The 20,060-nt window shown below is 37.7% G+C and overlaps 1 protein-coding gene across 1 annotated transcript in view; it reads left to right on the top strand.

The window, feature by feature from the left end:
- The window catches only part of LOC128639631 (pancreatic lipase-related protein 2-like), a 208,223-nt gene that overhangs the window by 159,820 nt on the left and 28,343 nt on the right, over positions 1–20,060 (top strand). Inside the window, exon 9 of the mRNA XM_053691757.1 lies at positions 10,742–10,803. Coding sequence (XP_053547732.1) covers positions 10,742–10,803 — 62 coding nt within the window. The remainder of the gene's footprint in view (positions 1–10,741; positions 10,804–20,060) is intronic.

Here is a 20,060-nt window from a genome sequence, read left to right as displayed (position 1 = left end):
ATAGATACAAAAACGTATTCAAAGGACCAGCACTCTCCGTTATTTATCAGAAAACCATTTAATGGTTTTCTGATAAATAACGGAGAGTGCTGGTCCTTTGAAGAGGTGTATATATATATATATATATATATATATGTGTGTGTGTGTGTGTGTGTGTGTGTGTGGACTGTGGGGAATGCAAGTGATAACTGATTGCAGAGCTAAGCTAGCACGCAATTTATATTGTATATTTTTAACATAACATTTTAATGGAGTGAAGATGTCATACTGTGCCCTTGCATTGTTTTTGCCGCTGGTACAAAAGCTGCCAGTCCTCAAAGCAGGCACATTATATCTTTATGGAGGTTTTAGCCATTGTTTGGAGAAGAATAAATGTAATTGTGTGTATTATAATTATCCAAACAAGAACCAACAAGCCAGCCAACAATTGTTTAGTATGATTTATTATTGTGCATTCTGGTGTCTGTAACTGTTACTGTGTCATAAAAGTTGTTTGATTAGAGTGTTTGTTTACAATCTATATATAGGTTTGCAAAAACAATTTTATTTTTAAGTTGGTACTACATTTTGATATTTTTTATGATGCACAAAATGCCTGCTCTCTATAATTAATGTACACACCTTCCATGCAGTCATTGAGTGCCAGTGATGTCACATTTAAAAGGACAGTAAACACATAAATGTCTTGTAAGTACAAGGTGTTAAAGGGACATTCCAGTCAAAATTAGAATCCACATGGTTGCATTTCAGTTTTGAATAGAGGAATTTTTGTAATATAAATGTATTATCAAAAATGCTTCTAATAAAAGCTATAGCTGTTTCAAAAGTGTATTTAAGTATGCACCGTGCACCAGCATTTTAAACACAACTCTTGCTCAGAGAACCTAATGTGCTTGTACTATCTGGTAATGACTCAGTTTGTTAATTGCTGACATTATACATGAAGTCCCACAGGTGCTCTGAGCAACTGCAGTATTTATTGGGGTAATAGGATGAGGGGCAGAGGAGTTAAGTAGGTGGAGCAAAAAGGGGGTGGGGGGCCCCGCCACACTTTTTCCCCGAGGTCCTGGTTGGTCTCAGTCCGCCCCTGCACTTAAGTCAAAATTAAACTTTCATGATTCAGATAGAGCAGCAATTTCAAAAAGCTTTCCAATTTACTTCCATTAACAAAATGTGCACAGTCTTTTTATATTTACACTTTTTTAGTTACCAGCTCTTATGAGCATGTGCAACAATTGATAGACTATACAGTGGGGCAAAAAAGTATTTAGTCAGCCACCAATTGTGCAAGTTCTCCCACTTAAGAAGATGAGAGAGGCCTGTAATTTTCATCATAGGTATACCTCAACTATGAGAGACAAAATGTGGAAACAAATCCAGACAATCACGTTGTCTGATTTGGAAAGAATTTATTTGCAAATTATGGTGGAAAATAAATATTTGGTCACCTACAAACAAGCAAGATTTCTGGCTCTCACAGACCTGTATCTTCTTCTTTAAGAGGCTCCTCTGTCCTCCACTCATTACCTGTATTAATGGCACCTGTTTGAACTTGTTATCAGTATAAAAGACACCTGTCCACAACCTCAAACAGTCGCACTCCAAATTCCACTATGGTGAAGACCAAAGAGCTGTCGAAGGACACCAGAAACAAATTTGTAGACCTGCACCAGGCTGGGTAGACTGAATATGCAATAGGCAAGCAGCTTGGTGTGAAGAAATCAACTGTGGGAGCAATAATTATAAAATGGAAGACATACAAGACCACTGATAATCTCCCTCAATATGGGTCTCCACGCAAGATCTCACCCCGTGGGGTCAAAATGATCACAAGAACGGTGAGCAAACATCCCAGAACCACACGGGGGGACCTAGTGAATGACCTGCAGAGAGCTGGGGTCAACGTAACAAAGGCTACCATCAGTAACACACTACGCCGCCAGGGACTCACATCCTGCAGTGCCAGACGTGTCCCCCTGCTTAAGCCAGAAGCGGATTGGGAGAATGTCATATGGTCAGATGAAACCAAAGTAGAACTGTTTGGTAGAAACACAGCTCGTCGTGTTTGGAGGAGAGAGAATGCTGAGTTACAACCAAAGAACACCATACCTACTGTGAAGCATGGGGGTGGCAACATCATGCTTTGGGGCTGTTTCTCTGCAAAGGGAACAGGATGACTGATCCGTGTACATGAAAGAATGAATGGGGCCATGTATCGTGAGATTTTGAGTGCAAACCTCCTTCCATCAGCAAGGGCATTGAAGATGAAACGTGGCTGGGTCTTTCAGCATGACAATGATCCCAAACACACCGCCCAGGCAATGAAGGAGTGGCTTTTCAGGGTCCTGGAGTGGCCTAGCCAGTCTCCAGATCTCAACCCCATAGAAAACATTTGGAGGGAGTTGAAAGTCTGTGTTGCCCATTGACAGCCCCAAAACATCACTACTCTACAGGTGATCTGCATGCAGGAATGGGCCAACATACCAGCAACAGTGTGTGACAACCTTGTGAAGACTTACAGAAAATGTTTGACCTCTGTCATTGCCAACAAAGGATATAACAAAGTATTGAGATTAACTTTTGATATTGACCAAATACTTATTTTCCACCATAATATGCAAAGAAATTATTTCCAAATCAGACAATGTGATTGTCCGGATTTGTTTCCACATTTTGTCTCTCATAGTTGAGGTATACCTATGATGAAAATTACAGGCCTCTCTCATCTTCTTAAGTGGGAGAACTTGCACAATTGGTGGCTGACTAAATACGTTTTTGCCCCACTGTACGTATATGCATTTGTAATTGGCTGATGGCTGTCACATGATACAGAATGAGTGGAAATAGATATAATTTATAATTTGTCAGAAAAAAATCTACTACTCATTTAAAGTTCAGACTAAATGTTATAGCACTGTATTTTTATCATGTATTTGTCAATTATGCAAATCTACTGTATTTATTTATCCTGTAATACTCTGTGATTACCTTGTATCTAAGCCTCTGCAGACTGCCCCCTTATCTCAGTTCTTAAGACAGACATGCATTTTAGACAATCAGTGCTGACTTATAAATAACTTCACATAAGTGAGCACAATGTTATCTATATGGCACACATGAACTGTCTAGCTCTGACAAACTGTCAAAATGTACTGAGATAATAGGCAGCCTTCAACAGCTTAGAAATCAGTACATGAGCCTACCTAGGGTTAGCTTTCAACAAAGAATACCAAGAGAACAAAGCAAATGTGATGATAAAAGTTGAAAAGTTGTTTAACATTGCATGCCCTATCTGCATCATGAAAGTTTAAAGGGATATTCCAGCAAAAATTGGAAACCACATGGGTGCATTTCAGTATTGAACAGAAGCATTTTTGTAATATACATGCATTAGCAAATATGCTTCTAATAAAAGCTATAACTTTTTAAAGGTGTTTTTAAGTATGTACCGTGCACCAGCATTTTAAACACAACACTTGCTCAGAGAGCCTAAGGTGCTTGTACCATTTGGTAATGACTCAATGTGTTAATTGCTGACATGATACAAGCCCCACTGATGATCTGAGCAGCTGTATTTTTAAAAATGTGAGTGCACTGAGAATATCTAGTTATGCTTCACATGCACGTGCAGAGAAAAATATCAACACTAAAACAGTGATAGCTTTTACTAGAAGGATTTTTGCAAATACGTGTATATTGCAAAGATTTTTCTATTCAAAGATGTAATAAATCTATGTGCATTTAAATTTTGACTGGAATGTCCCTTTAATTTTGACTTTACTGTCTCTTTAATTTGTTGTGAGCACTAGTTAATTATGCTTCATCTAACATCCAGCCTATGGGGCCTATTTAACAAAGGTCTGTCGGACCTGATCTGACACTGCGGATCAGATCCGACAGACCTCGCTGAATGTGGAGAGCAGTATACTCTCCGTATTCAGCATTGCACCAGCAGCTCTTGTGAGATTCTCGGCCGCCAGCAGGGGGTGTCAATCAACCCGATCGTACTAGCTCGGGTTGAATTGCAGCGATGTCTGTCCGCCTGCTCAGAGCAGGCGGACAGGTTATGGAGCAGCGGTCTCGACGTTGAATTATGGACTAGGACCTTTATCATTGGTGTTTTCCATCCTTTAATCTCCAATCATTTTGTATTTTTTGACTTCTCAACAATTTATCCTGGGTAGTTAGATGAAGGCTCTGAAAAGGCTTCATATTTGGTGTATTGCAAGAAATGCAGGCTTGCTGTTTGCTGATCATTATGCCTGAGGCAAGAGGACAAATACTGGTAGCCTCTAATTTTTTTGTCACACCATGTTTAATTTGGTTTAAAAAGAGTATTTCAAACCTTCCATAGTTAGGTGGTCATTTTAAAGGTATTTATACTAAAATAAAACTATGTCTTGATGTGACAGTTTATCTACTGTTAAGATATCAGTATAAAGCTTGTATTACTAATTATCTTATCAAATAATGATCTAAAAATCTAAAGATACAGTATATAGGCTGATGTCATCATGCACCCTACAGTACATATGATCTTTTTAAGCATTTCATTATATTTCAGTTATCGTTTTCTAACCACAAAAATATGTTTTAAATTATGTTCTATTTCTTCACTTTTCAAGGTTGGAGATACAAGGGCCTCTAGTTATCAACCGCAAATACGCTGTAATTTCGCAGCGTATTTGTGGCGAGGCTGATTCGCCTTAGTTATCAAGCCCTACTTAAGAAGAAAAATGGAGAGGGCGCCACATAGCGTGATATTGCTTTAAAAAGGATAATAAAACAAGCAGAAAGGTAATGCGCTTACCGGAGACCGTGGTACTGTGCTGTGACCAGTACTACTGAGCCTGCTAGCACTTAAGTCAGTGGCTAGTACACTGTCAGATCTGATTCCTCCCGGGGCTTTATCCTGGGGCCAAGGAATGGTACTGTGAGCGTTTCTATGTCCAGCAACTGAGGTGTGTTGCTCAATGCGATTTGAAACAGAAATAAAGTGAACAACTTCCCAAGTTTAAAAGATTTCCAATCAGCTTTATTATAACGCGTTATAATAAAGCTGATTGGAAATCTTTTAAACTTGGGAAGTTGTTCACTTTATTTCTGTTTCAAATCGCATTGAGCAACACACCTCAGTTGCTGGACATAGAAACGCTCACAGTACCATTCCTTGGCCCCAGGATAAAGCCCCGGGAGGAATCAGATCTGACAGTGTACTAGCCACTGACTTAAGTGCTAGCAGGCTCAGTAGTACTGGTCACAGCACAGTACCACGGTCTCCGGTAAGCGCATTACCTTTCTGCTTGTTTTATTATCCTTTTTAAAGCAATATCACGCTATGTGGCGCCCTCTCCATTTTTCTTCTTAAACAGTGCCATCCCTGCTCTCTGGGAACAAGAGGAGCTGCCTATACAGGAACTTTTGGATTAAAAAGCCCACCAGACCGATATAGGACTGCAATCATCTCTTCTTAAACTCGTTATTTGAGTGAGACACACTTGGCGAGAACGGAGTAACTATTTTGTGGGACTTGTCATTATTGTTTGGGTTTTATATGTATTTTGCATTTTATATTATCTTTATTATATTATCTATAGTAGCGCGCCTTCGTATCTCCCAGTGAGATACTACACCTATCAAGCCCTACTGCCCGGCAAAAGTAGAATCTAGTGACGTAAGCTTTGATCCATTGGACTCAGTCCGACACAGTTCGATGCTTACGTCACTACAGATGTTCCGAACGCAAGTTCGGCACAATCCGACTACTTTTGGTAGTTATCAAACTACTACCAGGTACGCTCACCACCATTCCGGGCCAGCGTACATGGATTTCAATCCGCCGCCCTGGAGGCGGCGGATCCCATAGGAATCAATCGGAGTCTGACCATAGCGAAAGCTCATGTTCGCTGCTGCCCAATATCCCATTGATTCCTATGGGAAATGTCTACACCTAACACCCTAACATGTACCCCGAGTCTAAACACCCTTAATCTGCCCCCCCCCTACCCTGCCGCAACTAAATAAAGTTATTACCCCCTAAACCGCCGCTCCCGGACCCCGCCACAACCTACATTATACATATTAACCCCTAATCTGCCGCCCCCTATACCGCCGCCACCTATATTAAACTTATTAACCCCTATCCTGCCCCCCCTATACCGCCGCCACCTATATTAAAATTATTAACCCCTAAACCTAAGTCTAACACTAACACCCCCCTAACTTAAATATTATTTTATAAATCTAAATAAAAATTACTATTATTAACTAAATTATTCCTATTTAAAACTAAATACTTACCTATAAAATAAAACCTAATATAGCTACAATATAACTAATAATTATATTGTAGCTATTTTAGGATTTATTTTTATTTTACAGGTAACTTTGTATTTATTTTAACTAGGTACAATAGTTATTAAATAGTTATTAACTATTTAATAACTACCTAGCTAAAAGAAATACAAAATTACCTGTAAAATAAAAACTAACCTAAGTTACAATTACACCTAACACTACACTATAATTAAATAAATTATTCCTATTTAAAACTAAGTACTTACCTGTAAAATAAACCCTAAGATAGCTACAATGAGGGGTAGTTTTTAAGCCGTCTACTTTACCTGCCTTCGCCGGTCCAATACGCCCGCCTAAGCTCGCCTCACAGCGCCGCCGCGGACCTGAATATGTTCGCCTAAGTTATCAAAAAAGCTGTCAAAAAGCCGCGCACCAAGTACGGGGCGATGAGCAGTGGACTGTGATAGTTATCACACATCCGATTTCGCTGCTCTTCGGCTTTTTGACAGCTTTATTGACAAGCTGTCACTAAGCACCCACACTAACTACACTGTTCTACCCCCTATACCGATGCCCCCGGAGCCCCCCGCAACTAAATAAAGTTACTAACCCCTAAACCGCCGCTCCTAGACCCCGCCGCAACTCTTATAAATGTATTAACCCCTAAACCGCTGCTCCCGGAGCCCACCGCCACCTACATTATACCTAGTAACCCCTATCCTGCCCCCCCTATACCATCGCCACCTATAATAAAGTTATTAACCCCTATCCTGCGGATCCCGGACCTCGCCGCAACTAAATAAATAGTTTAACCCCTAAACCGCCGCTCCTGGACCCCGCCGCAACCTATATTAAACTAATTAACCCCTAATCTGCCCCCCCTACACCGTCGCCACCTATAATAAATTTAATAACCCCTATCCTGCCAATCCCGGACCTCGCCGCAACTAAATAAATAGTTTAACCCCTAAACCGCCACTCCCGGACCCCGCCGCAACCTATCTTAAATGTATTAATCCCTAATCTGCCCCCCCTACACCGTTGCCACCTATAATAAGTTTATTAACCCCTATTCTGCCCCCCCTACACCGTCGCCACCAATAATAAGTTTATTAACCCCTATCCTGCCCCCCCTACACCGCCACCACTGTAATACAATTATTAACCCCTAAACCTAAGTCTAACACTAACCCTAACACCCCCCTAACTTAAATATTAATTAAATAAATCTAAATAATATTTCTCTTATTAACTAAGTTAATCCTATTTAAAACTAAATACTTACCTTTAAAATAAACCCTAATATAGCTACAATATAAATAATAATTATATTGTAGCTATCTTAGGATTTATTTTTATTTTACAGCCAACTTTCAATTTATTTTAACTAGGTACAATAGTTATTAAATAGTTATTAACTATGTAATAGCTACCTAGTTAAAATAAATAGAAATTAACCTATGAAATAAAAACTAACCTAAGTTACAATTACACCTAACACTACACTATACTTAAATAAATTATTCCTATTTAAAACTAAATACTTACCTGTAAAATAAACCCTAAGATAGCTACAATATAATTAATAATTACATTGTAGCTATTTTAGGATTTATATTTATTTTACAGGTAACTTTGTATTTATTTTAGCTAGTTAGAATAGTTATTAAATAGTTATTAACTATTTAATAACTACCTAGCTAAAAGAAATACAAAATTACCTGTAAAATAAATCCTAACCTAAGTTACAATTAAACACTATCATTAAATTAATTAAATAAATTACCTACAAATAACTACAATTAAATACAATTAAATAAACTAACTAAAGTACAAAACATAAAAAATAAACTAAGTTACAAAAAATAAAAAAAATAAGTTACAAACATTTAAAAAATATTACAACAATTTTAAGGTACTTACACCTAATCTAAGCCCCCTAATAAAATAACAAAGCCCCCCAAAATAAAAAAAATGCCCTACCCTATTCTAAATTAAAAAAAGTTCAAAGCTCTTTTACCTTACCAGCCCTTAAAAGGGCCTTTTGCAGGGCATGCCCCAAAGAATTCTGCTTTCAATCCGATTGGCTGATCCAATCATCCAATCAGATTGAGCTTGCATTCTATTGGCTGATCAGAACAGCCAATAGAATGCGAGCTCAATCTAATTGGCTGATTGGATCAGCCAATCGGATTGAACTTCAATCCGATTGGCTGATTGGATCAGCCAATAGGATTGAACTTGAATTTGATTGGCTGATTCAATCAGCCAATCAGATTTTTCCTACCTTAATTCCGATTGTCTGATAGAATCCTATCAGCCAATCGGAATTCGAGGGACGCCATCTTGGATAACGTCACTTAAAGGAACCTTCATTCATCGGAAGAGGATGTTCCGCGCCGGAGGTCTTGAAGAAGGAGCCGCTCCTCGTCGGATGGATGAAGATAGAAGATGCCGCTTGGATGAAGATGTCTGCCGGTCCGGATGTCCTCTTCTGCCCGGATAGGATGAAGACTTCTGCCGGTCCGGATGTCCTCTTCTGCCCGGATAGGATGAAGATCTTCTGCCGGTCTGGATGTCCTCTTCTGCCCCATCAGATGAAGACTTCGGCCCAACTGGGTGAAGACTACTCAAGGTAGGGAGATCTTCAGGGGGCTAGTGTTAGGTTTTTTTAAGGGGGGTTTGGGTGGGTTAGAGTAGGGGTGTGTGGGTGGTGGATTTTAATATTGGGGGGGTTGTATTTTTTTTACAGGTAAAAGAGCTGATTATTTTGGGGCAATGCCCCGCAAAAAGCCCTTTTAAGGGCTAGTAAAAGAGCTGATTACTTTGTAATGTAGAATAGGGTAGGGTCTTTTTTTTGTGTTTTATTATTATTTTATTAGTGGGCTTAGATTAGGTGTAATTAGTTTAAAATTCTTGTAATATTTTTTTAATTTCTGTAATTTAGTGTTTGTTTTTTGTAATTTAGTTTAGCTTATTTAATTGTATTTAATTGTAGGTATTTGTAGCTAATTTATTTAATTAATTTAATGATAGTGTAGTGTTAGTTTTAATTGTAACTTAGGTTAGGATTTATTTTACAGGTAATTTTGTATTTCTTTTAGCTAGGTAGTTATTAAATAGTTAATAACTATTTAATAACTATTGTACCTAGTTAAAATAAATACAAAGTTACCTGTAAACTAAAAATAAATCCTAAAATAGCTACAATGTAATTATAAATTACATTGTAGCTATCTTAGGGTTTATTTTATAGGTACGTATTTAGTTTTAAATAGGATTAATTTAGTTAAAGGGCCACTGTAAGTAAATATTTTCTATGCCTGTTACTAACTAACTACCCCAAATACGCTTTTTATCAATAGCATTTCATTAACATATCTCTACCGTATATCAGAAATCTTGTCTGCAAATTTAATTGTTTTCCAAACCCACTTCGTGGGTATCCTTTGCTCTGTACCAATCAGTTTACAATACCTAGGTTTCAAAATGGCGCTTTAAACACAAAGTTATTGGTTTAAGTATTTTGAACATGCAGTGCTGAAAATAGTGGGCAGGATAACGTGACATCATCGGCGAATAAAAGATATAACTTTTAGAACGTTATGAAACTTTGTTTTGGAGAAAATATAGGTCAGTAGGTTTTAATTAATGTTTATTAACTTTAATATGTTAGTTGTTTAGCTTAAAAATTATAACAGAAAGTAATCCTTTAATAAGAGTAATATTATTTAGATTTATTTAATTAATATTTAAGTTAGGGGGGTGTTAGGGTTAGTGTTAGACTTAGGATTAGGGGTTAATAATTTTATTATAGTGGCGGCAGTGTAGCGGGGGCAGGATAGGGGTTAATAAATGTATTATAGGTGGCGGCGGTATAGGGGGGGCAGGATAGGGGTTAATAGGTATTATGTAGGTGGCGGCGGGGTCCAGGAGCGGCGGTTTAGGGGTTAAACAATTTATTTAGTTGCGGCAGGGTCCAGGATCGGCAGGATAGGGGTTAATAAGTTTATGTAGGTGGCGGTGGTATAGGGGGCGTCAGATTAGGGGTTAATAGGTATAATGTAGGTGGCGGCAGGGTCCGGGTGCGGCGGTTTAGGGGTTAATATATTTATTATAGTTGCGGCGAGGTCTAGGAGCGGCGGTTTAGGGGTTAATAACTTTATTTAGTTGCAGGGGGCTCCGGGGGTGCCGGTAAAGGGGGTAGAACAGTATAGTATAGTGTGAGTGCTTAGTGACAGGGGTATCAATAAAGCTGTAAAAAAAACGAAGAGCAGCGAGATTGATGAGTGATAACTATCACAGTCCGCTGCTCATCGCCCCGTGGCGGTGATGTGAGGCGAGCTTAGGCGAGCGTATTGGGCCAGCGAATGCAGGTAAGTAGACAGCTTCATAACTAGAGGCCAAGGTATCTGTTGAAATTTCTGGTCTATTAAACGTCCAGGCATATTTCACTGTTGCTCTATATGGGACAAAAGGAAACACTCGGCAATATGAAATTTACAAGTAGGTGAAACCAAGGAATATCTATAGAGCTTTTCTTTTATAACATTTTAAACTTAATCATGAAATCTACATAAAAGCAGTGTCACTATTGCTGACATTTGTCGATCATGTCCATCCGCACATTGATAATTTGGCCCCTTGATGCTCAAAACCTATCCTCTCAGGTGAGATGATCTAAAATGATCCTCTAGCACAGGGCCGGACTGGGAAATCAGACTGGCCCTGGAAATTTGCATAGATCGGCCCAACCCCATCCCCTCCAACCTAGCCACGACCCCTCCAAGCCAGCCAACTACGCTCTAGCTGGTTTTCCCTTCAACTCATATAGATATAAATCATTGATCATCCAAGGCAGCAATAAGCAATTCAATCAGTATTTAACAGTATTAAACTTGATTCAGATAAAGCATGTCTTTTCAAGACACTTTTTAAACTCACTTCTATTATCAAGTTTACTTTGTTCTTTTGGTGTCCTTTGTTAAAAAACATATGTATATATCCTTATAAGCAATGCACTACTGGGAGCTAACCGGTGACTACACTCATTTGTACTTATCATTAGCTCACTAGATGCATTCAGCTTAGCTACCAGTAGTACATTCTATTGCCTGGAGCTTATTTTAGTGTTTAGTTGCTTTGCAGAAGTTATACACAAAATACAAAATTCAAAAGCCTATTTAGAGCATTTTCTTTTTGTATTTTATGCTCCTTGAAGACTCACTCTACACATAAAAACGGTAGTCCAAAATATAATTGTGTATGGAATATATATACATCCTATTGACTTGGTTGAACTATAGTTTGCAAAAGTGTGCCCAGTTACATCCAGTCAATGTAATCTAATTTGGTATTCCATGCATGAAACATTAAGAATAGAAAGGTAATCTCTTCTTATAAATGATAAATAAATTATTCTCTATTAAACCCAAATTAGACAGTATTCAAACATTCGCCTTCAAACATGCGCAGCATACACTTATACGTGCTGCTGACACATATACTACACAGCAAACACACACAACATAAAGACACTACATAGCATACACATACATGCAGATACACAACATACACATACATACATACAGACACACACCACATACACAGCATACACATGCTTGTAGACACACTACATACACAGCATACACATACATGCAGACACACCATATACACAGCATACACATACATGCAGACACACTATATACACATGCATACAGATGCACACCACAACATACACATACATGCAGACACATAACATACACAGCATACACATACATGCAGACACACAACATACACATGCATACATGCAGACACACTATATACACATGCATACAGACGCACACCACAACATACACAATCAAACATACACATACAAAGTGACACACACCACATACACATGCATGAAGATACACAACATACACATACATACATACAGACACACACCACATACACAGCATACACATACATGCGGATACACAACATACACATGTGAACATGCAGACACATTATATACACAGCATACACATACATGCAGATACACAACATACACATGCGTACATCAGTGACGTGCAGTGACGTCAGAGACTGGTGAGGCAGTGGCTAGGATACACCTTCATTCTTTAGATATCCTTTGTTGAAGAAATAGCAATGCACATGGGTGAGCCAATCACATGAGGTATCTATGTGCAGCCACCACTCAGCAGCTACTGAGCATATTTAGATATGATTTTCAACAAAGGACATCAAAAGAATGAAGAAAATTAGATATTAAATGTAAATTGGAAAGTTGTTTAAATTTGCATATGGGTTTCATATGGGTTTCATGTCCCTTTAAATAATGTCTTGGAAAACTGGTCAACTTAGTAAACATCTGATTTTAGTCTAAAGGATTGCAACAGAAACTCTTGCCAGATAACACAAGGCTTGCTCTGATTATGAGATCTAGAAATCCATGCCCATTAAAATATGTTTAAAACATACTTTTTACTTTAAAGGGACATGCCACCCACATTTTTTCTTTTATGATTTATAAAGAGAATGCAATTTTAAACATCTTTCTAATTTACTTATATTATCTAATTTGTTGTATTCTCTTGATATTCTTTGATGAAAAGCATATCTAGATATGCTCACTAGCTGCTGATTGGTTGCTGCACATAGAAGCCTCGTGTGATTGGCTCACCATGTGCATTGCTTTTTCTTCAACTAAGGATATTTAAAAAATGAAGCAAAATAAATAATGGAAGTAAATTGTAATGCTGTTTAAATTTATATTCTCTATCTGAATCATGAAAGAAATATTTTGGGTTTAGTGGCCCTTTAATGCTGTAAATTATGCTTATAGATTCTTTCATTACATAAGGGATGAGAGTCAGAGGGGGAGGAAGAGAGACAGAGAGAGAAAGAGACCATGGGAGATAACAACACATAAGGAGAGAGATGGATAGAGAGAGAGACACACACACAAGGGGGGGGGGGGAGAGGGACCACTGCATTTTAAAGTAATAAAACAGCAGAGCTACAGAGAGTTCAGAAAGTAAGACTATACATTAGTACAGAGGCAAGCTGCTAAGTTAGTGGGTGTAAAGTTTGAGTAAACAAAATACAAAAACGACCCTGCTGTAAAAGAGTAAACAAACACTAAACCACATTCATTAAATTATCATTTTCACTAACAGAATCCTTTTCAGTAAAATCTTACTTCAATAAGATGTGGCTAAAACAGTGTTCTCTATGCCTCTCCCTTTCCTGCTCTGTAAGGATTCAGGAAGTGACAGTGGCACATTCCAATGCACTTAGAGGGGAAGAACAGAACTCTCTTTTTCACTTTAGCAAAGCTAGCAGGTTCACAGGACAGCAACAAAATATATGAAAGTTGTTTTTTTTCCGTTTTTTGTTTTGTTTTATATGATTTAACATCCAGCCCCAACCCTAAGTTCCACTTACTAATGCCTCTCGCTGGATTGGTTCAGCCCAAATAGGACTGCCTCAAATAAGCAGTTAATGGGCCATGCAATGATCTTAACCACTTGCATCCAGTAGATGGCGCAGCATGTTGTGTAATGGTGGGCAGACCTGCTTGTGCCTCTTCATTGCACAACATATAGCTGTGAGAGAAAAAAATTCTGGGGAAAAAAAATACAATTTTTTTTTTAAAGCCAATAAAAAAAAAATATTTTTGCCCATATGAGAGGTGAAGCACTGCCTCACCTGCCTCTAGTGACTGCACATCACTGGCGTACATGCAGACACACTATATACACATGCATACAGACGCACACCACAACATACACATACATACATACAGACACACACCACATACACAGCATACACATACATGCAGACACACCATATACACAGCATACACATACATGCGGATACACAACATACACATGTGAACATGCAGACACATTATATACACAGCATACACATACATGCAGATACACAACATACACATGCGTACATGCAGACACACTATATACACAGCATACACATACATGCAGATACACAACATACACATGCGTACATGCAGACACACTATATACACATGCATACAGACGCACACCACAACATACACAATCAAACATACACATACAAAGCGACACACACCACATACACATACATGCAGGCACTAGACATACACACACCACATACACATACATGCAGGCACTAAACATACACACACCACATGACCCCTTAAAACTAAAACTTTCAGAGTATAGGATTATTTAATATGCTAATTAACATAGATGCATAGTCTAAAAATATGAATTTTTTTTTTTTTTTTTTTTTTTAAATATTGTAATTTTTATTAAGGTTGTAATTACACAAACAAACATCTTACATTTCAAACTGAACAGAAATCTGAAGCGCATCAATAATACATACTCAAGAATGGACACAATCTTAATATAAGCATGTACAGCTGAGATGTATTGGTAGATTAGAGAAACCTTATTTTTTAAATTTGATATTAAAGATATCCCTTAATAAATGTAATCATTGCAATAGATAAATAATTTCCCCATATGAAAGTATATCAGTCACTCTTGGACTGTTGATAGCTGATCAAAGTTAGATAGGGGAGTAACAGGGATCACGAATATAAGGACCACTTGTGGGCCCATTAATTACTAACTTATGAAACATATTCTTTTGGTCAATATATAGAAACCTATAAGAATATAATAGGGAGGATGCTTGCCTAAAATGGCATACTGCTTGAGATGATATATATGCAGTTAATTTGATACTATTCCAAGTATTGAATAGAGGGACAACAATGCAAGACACTAGACAGCTATAGCTATAAACACTCAGGCCTAGATTTAGAGTTCGGCGTTATCCGTAAAAACCAGCGTTAGAGGCTCCTAACGCGGGTTTCTTACGCACTCCGGTATTTAGAGTTTATTTACCGCCACTCAAAATACACCTAACGCTCACCTTTCTACCGCCACCTCAGACCCAGTAGTAAACATATACCGCAAAAAAAAACATCCACGAATCACAAAACAAATATTACACAAAGTACACTTACACTCATACAAACACAACACTATCTTTATTTTTCTTATTTATTTTTTTTTCCTTAAAATACAAAGGATTAAAGTTGCGAGATCTCGGGTGTTTGAAAAAAATCCACACAAATCCATTTTCCCATTGACTTACATAGACACACGGGAAAAGACCCTCATATACCTACATCTAACTAATAACATTATCACAAACATACACTCATCGATGCATACAAACAATATACACCACATGACATACACAAAATATTTATTTATTACAAAAAGAACACGATTTAGCGACTTTTTCACACAAGATCATGACGTCACTCACTTTACGAGGAAAACCAGTCTTAGAAAAAAAAAATAGAAATCTTTGGAGCCTCCATTGACTTCTATTGGGAAGACGTGCTCGTGCACGCGAAACCCTCATTTCCCTAACGCACGCAAATAGCGTAGACTGAAAAACTCCAAATACCAGCGCTAGAAAATACATGATTTCATGCGTTAGACCTAGCGATGATAAATAGATCAAGAAATGACTATTTCCCTATGGTGGACTTATGGTTTTTAATATTAAATATTCACCACACCATCAATATTTTTAACACTTTTAGATTACATCAACTACAAATCCCCATCACTAGTAACACATTATTATTTCAATAAAATTACATTTACAATTAAAATAAAATTCAATACACATTTCTGGATTCACAAACACTACACAATGGGAAACATCTCTCATTTACCTTTATTATTGCATTTCAGTTATTCAACTCATATGCTTGCAGCAACTGCATATCTACATAGGCTTAACACATAATCACTCATGGATGCACATACATTACGTTTAACATTCACTCATACATGTGCATTCAAATGATGGGGGAAAAACACATTACATTCTCTCTAGGAATCACAAAACACAACATATGGATTTTACTGTACTTTTAACATCATGATTCCATCAACAGAAACCATTAGGAATTACGTACAACACGAACATCATTACACCAGATTACAGATGTCACTTTATGGGAAGGAACAACAATGCCAGACCGCTATATAGAAGTCAGCATATGTGGGACCCAATCACAATATATACGTACTACATGTACATAACACGCATCACCCATCACGCAACCACAAAACACACATTTAGATTTTATTCAGCACACAATAACAATGTAGCACAATACAACAACACAATGAGGATTTCACAACTACATAGGCAGGTTAATAATATCATGACGTCATTACAAGATTCAACCATACACATCACAGATTCACCACTGTACCGCCCCTTTAGGAACTTTAACACTCAATACTACAATACAACATATACGTAAACCGCACTTTTGAACAGCATTATTATGGAGATTTCAATGGGACAATTAAGAAATATTGTCAGATCGCAAATCAATTATATATACAATACTACAGATGGCAGCCGGAAGTTATTCAGTATTCGTGCAATTTTTATGGGACGCATACAATATTGTCAGATATAAAATCACTTATATATACAATACTACAGATGACATCCGGAAGTTATTCAGTATTAGTGCCATTTGAAAGGGACGCATACAATATTTACATCTCGGCAATCACTTATATATACAATACTACAGATGACAGCCGGAAGTTATTCAGTATTAGTGCCATTTGAATGGGACGCATACAATATTGACAGCTCGGCAATCACTTATATATACAATACTACAGATGGCAGACGGGAAGTTCGGAATTATTATTGCGATTTTAAAGGGACGCATACAATATTGACAGCTCAGCAATCACTTATATATACAATACTACAGATGACAGCCGGAAGTTATTCAGTATTAGTGCCATTTTAATGGGACGCAAACAATATTTACAGCTCGGCAATCACTTATATACACAATACTACAGATGACAGCCGGAAGTTATTCAGTATTAGTGCGATTTGAAAGGGACGCATACAATATTGACAGCTCGGCAATCACTTATATATTCAATACTACAGATGGCAGACGGGAAGTTCGGAATTATTATTGCGATTTGAAAGGGACGCATACAATATTGACAGCTCGGCAATCACTTATATATTCAATACTACAGATGGCAGACGGGAAGTTCGGAATTATTATTGCGATTTGAAAGGGACGCATACAATATTGACAGCTCGGCAATCACTTATATATACAATACTACAGATGGCAGCCGGAAGTTATTCAGTATTAGTGCCATTTTAATGTTACGCATACAATATTGACAGCTCGGCAATCACTTATATATACAATACTACAGATGGCAGCCGGAAGTTATTCAGCATTAGTGCAATTTTAAAGGGACGCATACAATATTGACAGATCGACAATCACTTATATACAATACTACAGATGGCAGATGTTACTTTATCGTTTACAAACAATATTGCATCAACATTGATCGATCACATTCGATGCACATTATACACAACTATGCACTTTCATTCATGTTAGCCTGGACGTGTGCTTGTTACTATAAGATCGCGTTTAAGAAATATTGATTACGCATATGATCAAACATTACAAACATGCACTGTATGTGTGATATTGGACACTTTCACATTGAGAATCATTGTTTGAAACTAACATTTCAGCAAACAACAAATAAACGCCCACTGTGAAAGCATTCGCGCCGCTCACATACAAACAAGTGAATACAATTAGCAATCATTACAAACTCACTACCATTGGACTAATTGTACTATAAATCCCCCAAACAACATGGCCAATGCATCACTTGTGATCCACATCAGATCAAGTGCATACCTTGTTACGCTGTTTTGAAAGATGGATGACGATGACATGGTAGACGCTGCTGGTGGTGCTATTGGCGAACTAGCTGTTGGTCGAATCAGGCAGCCTCGGCGGCTCAGACTGAGACGAAGGGGTCGTCTGGTTCGAGGTCCTCGTGTCTACAGGGTGAGACCCACCTTGGAAAACATGAGTGACTTTGAGGTTTTTGATAAGTATCGGCTCGATCGCGAACAGCTCATTGGCCTTTACGAGCTTCTTAAACCTCATTTGGAGCCACGTATACAAATAAGGACTGCTGTTCCCCCCATGAGTAAGATGCTAAGCTGTCTATACGTCCTGGCCTCAGGGAGTTTTCAATCCGGAGAACTGTACATGCATGGCCTGGCTCAAGGTACATTCTCTGGGGTGTTTGATAACTTTCTGAACGCCATGGTACGTATCAGTAAGCAATACATAGGATTCCCACAGAATGATGGTGATTGGAGGCGCCTGAAGCGGGAATTCTTTGATATTGCTCAATTGCCCAATGTCTTGGGAGCCATTGATTGTACCCACATTGCGCTGCGTGCTCCAATTGATGACTTGCCCTTCAGAAATCGCAAACATTTTCATAGCCTCAACGTGCAGTATGTTTGTGACGCACGGATGAGGATTATGCATGTGTATGCGAATTTTGGAGGGGCTTGTCATGATGCCCGCATCCTCTCTCTGTCGTCCCTGTGGAGACAGTTTAAGGAAAGACAAATGCCCCCTGGTTATCTCGTTGGTGAGTATTTGTGCTCAACATGGTTAATTATTTTGACAATTGCCCCTGTATTTTTTAACTGTTAGCGTCATGTTCAGCTATAGGATTAAATTTAACCATTTGTTATTTACCGACGCTAATGTCTAGTTTTATTGAAAAGCAGATATGTAGCATGTCTTACCTTAAGTGTTCAGATAGAGAATGCAATGTAACCATGTAGTTAGCATTTTACACAAGGTTTGGTTTAGTCAAAATACGCATATGTAGCATGTCTTAGATGAAATGGCAAGATATTATCTCATGCAATTTAACCCTGTCATTGTCTTTTTCCGCTAATGTCTAGTTTTATTGAAATGCAGATATGTAGCATGTCTTACCTTAAGTGTTCAGATAGAGAATGCAATGTAACCATGTAGTTAGCATTTTACACAAGGTTTGGTTTAGTCGAAATACGCATATGTAGCATGTCTTAGATGAAAAGGCAAGATATTATCTCATGCAATTTAACCCTGTCATTGTCTTTTTCCGCTAATGTCTAGTTTTATTGAAATGCAGATATGTAGCATGTCTTACCTTAAGTGTTCAGATAGAGAATGCAATGTAACCATGTAGTTAGCATTTTACACAAGGTTTGGTTTAGGAGAAATACGCATATGTAGCATGTCTTAGATGAAAAGGCAAGATATTATCTCATGCAATTTAACCCTGTCATTGTCTATTTCTGCTAATGTCTATTTTTATTGAAATGCAGATATGTAGCATGTCTTACCTTAAGTGTTCAGATAGAGAATGCAATGTAACCATGTAGTTAGCATTTTACACAAGGTTTGGTTTAGGAGAAATACGCATATGTAGCATGTCTTAGATGAAAAGGCAAGATATTATCTCATGCAATTTAACCCTGTCATTGTCTTTTTCTGCTAATGTCTATTTTTATTGAAATGCAGATATGTAGCATGTCTTACCTTAAGTGTTCAGATAGAGAATGCAATGTAACCATGTAGTTAGCATTTTACACAAGGTTTGGTTTAGGAGAAATACGCATATGTAGCATGTCTTAGATGAAATGGCAAGATACAGATTTATATATAAATTTATTTTTTTTATTTTATCTTTCTGACAACTTTTAATATGGATTATGGTTTTTAAAAAATATATTTATACAACAATATACTAGTTTAAGTATTCTGTTTGAATTATGTTCTGTTCTAAATT

Source organism: Bombina bombina, chromosome 9, assembly GCF_027579735.1.
Source record: "Bombina bombina isolate aBomBom1 chromosome 9, aBomBom1.pri, whole genome shotgun sequence".
Classification (NCBI taxonomy): domain Eukaryota; kingdom Metazoa; phylum Chordata; class Amphibia; order Anura; family Bombinatoridae; genus Bombina; species Bombina bombina.
This window is presented reverse-complemented; position numbering and strand designations above follow the sequence as displayed.